The following is a 7,266-nucleotide window of genomic DNA, read 5'->3' as shown; positions in this document are numbered from 1 at the left end:
ACATCCAGGGCAGCATCTGTTAGCTGAAATATGTCAATTGGTATACCATCTATTCCTGGGGCCTTATTTTTTGCTATTTCCTTCAAAGCAGCCTAAACTTCTTTCTTAATCACAATAGGCTCTGATAATTTCCATATTCTGACAGATCACCTTTTTTGGAATAAGAATAAATATGAGTCTCTTCCAGTAGTTTGGCCAGGTAGCTGTCTTCCATATTTCAGCCACAACCTGGTGAATATATCCAGGGCTGCATCAGTGAGTTGACCTAGGTATTCCTTCAATGCTAGAAGTCTTATTTTTTGCCAGTTCCTTCATAGCAGCTTGAACTTCCTCCTTTATTACCATTGATTCTTAATCGTACACTATTTCCTGAAATTGGACAGCGAGTTCTTTTTGGTACCGTGACTTCATTGTGTATTCCTTTTATTTCTTTTGATGCATCCTGCATCACTTAAGATTTTGCCCATAGCATCTTTCAGTATTGCAACTTGAGGCTTGAATTTGTTATTTAGTTCCTTTAGCTTGAGAAGTGCCAAGTAAGTTCTTTCTTTTTGATATATGGACTTCAACATTTTTGCACATTTCATTATAATACTTTGCTTTGTCTTCTTGAGCAGCCCTTTGAAATCTTCTGTTCAACTCTTTAACTGTATCATTTCCTCTTTTTGTTTTGGCTTTTTGGCATTACTTGAGTACAAACCATTGCTCACCCAGGCCCACCCATGGGGCCTAGTTAGTACTCAAAATTAACAGACAAAACAAAACCTCAAACTCATTGCCATCAAGTTGGAACTGACTCATAACTGAACCTATATTGGGTTTCCATGGCTGCAAATCGAATGGGAGGTGGTTGCACATTTCTTCTTCAGAGCAGCTGGTGAATTTGAACTCTCAGAGAGGAAGGTCTTTGAGTTAGCTGCACAACTCCCAATACTCCTTAAGCTAACGAAAGGAGAACTAGATTAAGATAAGGAAAGAACTGATGCCTAATCTAGTGCTCAAATGTTCAGGAAGCTGAGTGAAAAAAGTAGAATCTAATTGTGTGTTAGAAATTGAAGAGAGCTCAATGTTAATTGTAGGATAGAGTGATTACTTTGAAGGTTTGACTCATTAATTTTATCTAGAGTGGCCTAATGGCAAGAAGGTGTGCTGCAAGGATGGGCAGTCTCCTTCCATGGTATTAACTGCCTCTGAAAACTGGCTGGAGGGTCAGCTATGGATCAGTTCTGACTTGATGGTACACAATAGCAATGACATCAAATTCCAGAGTTTTAAGAGCCTTGGTAACTGGTATATAAGCCCTCATGAAGCTTATTATATTCCAATGAGGAAGACAACTAAGAAAAAAAATTATCATTGTGCTATGTGCTATAGAGGAGAAGTATAAAATGTTATGAAGTCTTATAATTGGAAGATGTAACCCAGTCTTTTCTGAGGAAGTGAAATTTTACCCAGAGACCTGAAAACTAAGTAGAAATTAATAAAATGTGGAATGAGATGTAGAGATGGGGAAGGAGGGATAACCATGAGACTATAGGAAAAGGCAAGTCAGATGATGGTCTTATAGGCTATGTGGACTTTGGGATTTTTCCCCAAAAAGAAAAATCATGTGTTGTTTTAAACTGGAAAATGATATGATCATATTTGAATTTTCAAAATTTCAGTCTGGCTGCTGTGTGAAAAACAAATTGGAGTGGGGCTAGGCTGGGGATGGTGCAATAATTTAGGCTTTTGCAACTGCTCTAGCTACTGGCTTGAGAGTAAGGCTGGATGCTTAATAAAAGTAAGAAAGAGATGAGGCTGGAAAATATATGAGGTTCACTTCTGGGTATCCTAAATGCCAGGTGCTTGCAGTTTTAGGTAAGGAGATTTTTTTTGTGGTGGCCTAGGATTCCCTTGCAATGTCTAAGATTATCAGGGCTAGGTGTCTTCAGGCTATTGTGCTTATTGCTACATATTACCAAGATATGTTCTATAGAGAGGTGCACAGTACTAAAAAGCATGGGCTTTAGAGCCGGCAAAATCAATTTCTGGATCTTGCCTTGACCACTATGACATTGTGTTAACTGATTGTTAGTTTCCTTATCTGCAAAATAATAATAATAATAATAGTAACAACAACAACAATAAAAACTAAGAGAGCTCTGGTAGTTTAGTTGTAAGGAGTTGTGCTACCAACCTGAAGACAAATGGTTCAAATCCACCATAAGTTTGCTCCCTGGGAGAAGGCTGGAAAGTCTCCTGTGTGATGTACTGCTGCTGAAAACCCACTGGAGGGTCGGCTGTACGAAAGTTTTTACTTGACAATGCACAACCACTACATAGCTCACTATGAACTATTTACTATTTTGTGTGTGTTGGTAAAAAGTGTATTTAGACTTAACCAGCTAGACTCAGTTTAGCTTATCCCAATTTTGTTTTCAGCATTCAAAACCTGGACCAAGTTGAACATGTTCCTTCTCTCCAGACCTGATGAAGTTATTGCTCTTGTCCACATCAGTGGTATACAACTATTTCACAGTTATTTTTGTCTGCTTCTCATTGGTCTTGACATCCTCTGTGAACACAAGTATGTTGTTATCCTCTGTTATCTTCAGAGTGTATTCTATGGTCTGGACAGCTTGGTGACAGCAAAGTGGTCATCTTTCTTTCTCCTGAGGACACGTTTCCAGAGGTATTTGGACTGTGTTCAGAGTCTCAGTATTTTGGACCGCTGGAATGTGATAATAGACACGTTATGTAGGTGTGGCTATGGATGCCTTCTTGACCTTTAAAGTTTTCCTTTGGCTTCAGTTTTGGGAGGAGCAGGAGTTTCTTCTCTTTAAATGCCATATTTGTAAAAAGGTGCTGCCTGCTGTTCTAAGCACTTGACTAACAATTCATTCAATCTTTAAAATAACTTTAATTGGTAGAGCTTCTTATTAGGAAGCTAAGGAACAGAGAAGTTAAGTAATTTGCTATGATCACAAAGACAACTGTACTGATTTTGAGACCTAGGCAGTCTGACTGGAATCTATGATTTTCTGCCATAGAAGGTTGTAAACTGGCCAACCAGTCAAGTTGTGACCTTATATGTGCCAGAATAAAACTGTACTCCATAGTGTTTTCATAATGTGTTTCATTGATTATGCAAAGGTGTTTGTGTGGATCACAGCAAAATGTGGCTAACTGAGAAGACTGGGAATCCTAGCACACTTGATCATGCTAATGTGAAACCTATACTTGGACCAGGAGGCAGTTGTCAGAAAAGAGCGAGGGAACACTGCATGGTTCAAAATTGGGATGGGTGTATGCCAGAGATGTGTCCTATCTCCATACCTTTTCAATCTGTATGCAGAACAGATTATCTGGGAAGCTGGGCTCTATGATTAGGAATGTGGCTTCAGAATTGGTGTAAGACTCATCAACAAGCTGGGCTCTATGATTAGGAATGTGGCTTCAGAATTGGAGTAAGACTCATCAACAATCTGCGTTATGCAGATGACACAACCCTGCTTGCTGAAACTGAGGAGAAACTGAAGTGCTTGATGCAGAAAATCAGGGACTGCAGCCTTCAGTATGGATTGAGGCTCAATATCAAGAAAACAAAGATTCTCACCACTGGGCCAATTGTCAACATCATGAAGGATGGTGAAGAGATTGAGATTGTTCACAGCTTTAGTTTGCTTGGCTCCACAATCAACACTCTTGGCCCCAGTAGCCAGGAAATGAAAAGATGTATTGCGATGGGAAAGTCTGCTGTTAGAGACCTCTCTAAGTACTGAAAAGCAGATATGTCAGTCTGGAGACTAAGGTGCACCTGATAAAGGCCATGGTCTTTGCAATCACTTGCTATGCATCAGAAATCTGGACAGTGACTAGGGATGATAGGAGAATTTATGCCTTTGAGCTTGGTATTGGTGAAGGGTTGAATATATCATGGACTGCTAAGAGAACGAACAGGTTTGTCCTGGAGAGGGTGATGCCAGGCTGCTCCTTGGAGGCAAGGATTTTGAAGCTTCGTCTGACACACTTTGGACAAGTTGCAAGGTGGGATCAGTCCTTGGAGAAGGACATCATGCTTGGGAAAGTGGAGGGACAGCACAGGAGAGGAAGATCCTCAGTGAGATGGAGTGACTGGAGTAATGGTGGTAGGTGTGTCAGAGACAGTAAGATTGGCACAGGATATAGCAGGGTTTAAGACTGTTGTATATAGGGTTGTTATGAGTCACAGGTGACTCGATGGCATATAACAACAACATAGTGTTTTCAGGAGCTAATTTTTTTTGTCAGTGATATATAAGCCTTTCTTCCAAGCTACTTCTGGTTGAACTAGAACCTCTTATCTTTCAGTAACCAAGTACATTTACCATTTGTACCAATCAGAAGCTTCTGTAAGGTTGTCTCTGTCATTGCTGTTGAGATAATTCCAACTCATAGCTCAACCTAGTGGATTTCCAAAACTGCTAGTTACATGAAAGAATGTACCTATCTTTCTCCTGTGGATTTGCTGTTGTTATTGTGTGTTGTCAAGTCAGAACTGACCTATAGCAGATCCTTCTGTGGGTTTTCAGAATCAGTGAATTGCACAGGAGTTGATTGTCTTTCTCCTGTGGAGCAGCTGGTAGATTCAAACTGCATAGGTCATATTGTCAGCACAATTCCTTACCACTAAGCCACAAGTGAAGATATATAAAATGATTCCATAAAATAACTATTGAGTAAATTCTAACTCATGGTTACCCTCCACTTGGTTTTCAGGACTGTAAATCACGTAGAAGGAGAGTGTCCATTTTTCTTTCATGAAACAGCTGCTTGATTTGGACCTCCAGCCTTTTATTTAGTAGCCCAACATGCATGCACACTAGGCTTCTTGCCTAGCTGGCAGAGTTTCAGGGCACCTCATGTAGTCCTTGCAATATAACACTCATAAATGAATAGTTTATTTTACTATTGTTATTATTCTCACCCAATTTATATTTCAGAAAGATTACTTCAGTTTGTGTGTGATGTGAGATGTCTATGTGGATGGATTGATCTAGTGTTAAAGACCAATTCAGTGGCAGTTGTTTTCAGCAGAACTTAATAAAGGGCTACTACTATAAATTAGAATTGATTAGAAGGCAAGTGAATTTTTTAGTTTGATTATCTCTTATCCGTTTGTAAACATTGTTAACTATTGTTGCATAGTTGTCTGTATTGTAGCAATTATCTGTTGTCCTTGAGTTTCAAGCCAAAACACTCAGAAAAATCTGGTTTATTATAAACCAATCTTATAGGAAAAGATTGCCTCATCTTTTTCCTTTGGAGTGGCTGGTGGGTTCAAACCTCCAGCCTTCTGGTTAGTAACCTAACACGTAATGCACAGTGCCACAGAGAGCCTTGTCCTTTCTATAGTTGCTCTTTATTGTTGTGTTCTTCTCACTGCTTAGTCATATTGTCATGTACCTTTTATTTCCACCACACCAAATTACTGTTACTGAAAGAAGTTACTACATTTGCATATGTCTTTGCCTTTGTCCCTTCTTTTCCCTTCTGTTTGGAATCTTCCTCTTCCTTATTACTTACTTTGGTGAAGGTGAATTCCTTTAACAGGTTCCAAATTCAAGTAACTCTGACAAACACAATTGATGACCCTCCTAACTATGAAACACTTTGTAATCCAATAAAACTGAGTTTTTCCTATGTGTCAGGCACTGTTTCAGGTGTTGGGGATATTACAGTGAGCAATACAGATAAAATTCCTGTCCTTATGGAGCTGACATTTTCATAGGGGAATTCGGAAGGGGACATTTTTTGTGAATATACACATTATATTTATACATATGAAGTGCCTAATAAATATTTTAAAGAAAAATAATATAGGGTAGGGACTTAGAAGGAAATGACAGTAATCAGGGAATGCTAGATTCTCTCTAATGAGATAAATTTTGAGGAGAAACCTGAAAGGTTAGGGAGCAAGTCACCATTATTTAGGGGAAGGGTGTTGTACAGGAACTACACACACTGGGATATGAACATGCATGAGTTGAAGAATAGTAAAGCTAGTGGTGCAGAATAGGGGTGAATTGACATATGTTTTAAAAGAATCACCCTGGGGGAGTTCTGGTGGTCTGGTGGCCTAGTGGCAAGAAGCTGCACTGCAAGCCCAGAGGTATGAGGTGCGAGTCCACCAGATGCTCTGCTGGAGAAGGAGGGGCAATCTCCTCCTGTACCAGTCAGATCTGATTTGACAGTACATGCACAAAAAATTAAAAAAGAAAAGAATCACTCTGGCTGTTGTTGCCCAGATGACAAAGTAAGTGAGTTTATAAGTGCAGTTTGAGATAGGAATTTTGTTTGAGCGGACCTAGTAGCCATTGAGGGTGGTTTTGGTGCTCTGTGAGAATCTTGACCTGGAATTTGAATTTAAGGTGCTCTCTCTTCCAGGCTTGGTAGCTTGGGTGTCCTGGACTACTACCTGATGGATGCTGCCTCCTTGCTGCCAGTCCTGGCCCTTGGCCTTCAGCCTGGGGACACTGTACTTGACCTGTGTGCAGCCCCTGGAGGAAAGACATTAGCATTGCTTCAGACTGGCTGTTGTGGTAAGGCTGGGTGTTGCTGTCTTGTACTGAGAGATCTCCTGACCTTACCTAGTCAGGAGCACATAGAGTAGCTCACAGTCCAAAGATCTAGAGACTGCTTGCTTGCTAAACAGATATTGATTCTGTTTGTTGCTTACCTTTTCCCTTTCTCTGTTAGCTAACCAAGAAAGATTGTTGAGCAAGGTCTCAGGAGGGGGATGAAAGTTGGGCCCTGATCAATCTCCTGAGACATTCACTCTCTCTGCCTTTGGTTATTTGTCTCTAAAATGAAGTTCCAGTTCCTTAAAACAAAGGAAACTCCTTGCTAAAGAGTGGATTTCACCTCTGTAAGACAGAGTAGAACTGCTGCTAACCTTTTTGTTAGTAGTCAGCACTTTAATTTCTGTGCTACCAGGGCTGCTTTCCATTTCTTTAATACCAGCTAAAATGAGAAGCTGAAACTGAGGAAAATTAAACCTAGTCCACGGGAACCAAAATATGACTTTGAGTCTATCCCACCTGAATTTCAGAACTATCTCAGGAACAGGTTTGAGGCCTTGAACACTAATGAGCAAAGACCAGATGAGTTGCGGGAGGATATCAAGGGTATCATCCAAGAAGAGTGCACACGTTCATTACAAAGACAGAAGAGGAAGAAAAGACCAAAATGGATGTCAGAAGAGACTCTGAAAATTGCACTGGAGCGCAGAGAAGCCAAAGCAGA

At 40.2% G+C, this 7,266-nt stretch overlaps 1 protein-coding gene across 1 annotated transcript in view; it reads left to right on the top strand.

Annotated features, from left to right (window-relative positions):
• Positions 1-7,266, top strand: part of NSUN4 (NOP2/Sun domain family, member 4) — a 69,464-nt gene that overhangs the window by 17,585 nt on the left and 44,613 nt on the right. Inside the window, exon 3 of the mRNA XM_006899015.1 lies at positions 6,409-6,563. Within this exon, the coding sequence (XP_006899077.1) occupies positions 6,409-6,563 (155 nt within the window). The remainder of the gene's footprint in view (positions 1-6,408; positions 6,564-7,266) is intronic.

The sequence above is a fragment of the Elephantulus edwardii genome, unplaced genomic scaffold (genome assembly GCF_000299155.1).
Source record: "Elephantulus edwardii isolate Elephantulus edwardi_28Jun2011 unplaced genomic scaffold, EleEdw1.0 scaffold00243, whole genome shotgun sequence".
Classification (NCBI taxonomy): domain Eukaryota; kingdom Metazoa; phylum Chordata; class Mammalia; order Macroscelidea; family Macroscelididae; genus Elephantulus; species Elephantulus edwardii.
The sequence above is the reverse complement of the archived record's forward strand: the minus strand, read 5'-3'. Positions and strand labels throughout refer to the sequence as shown.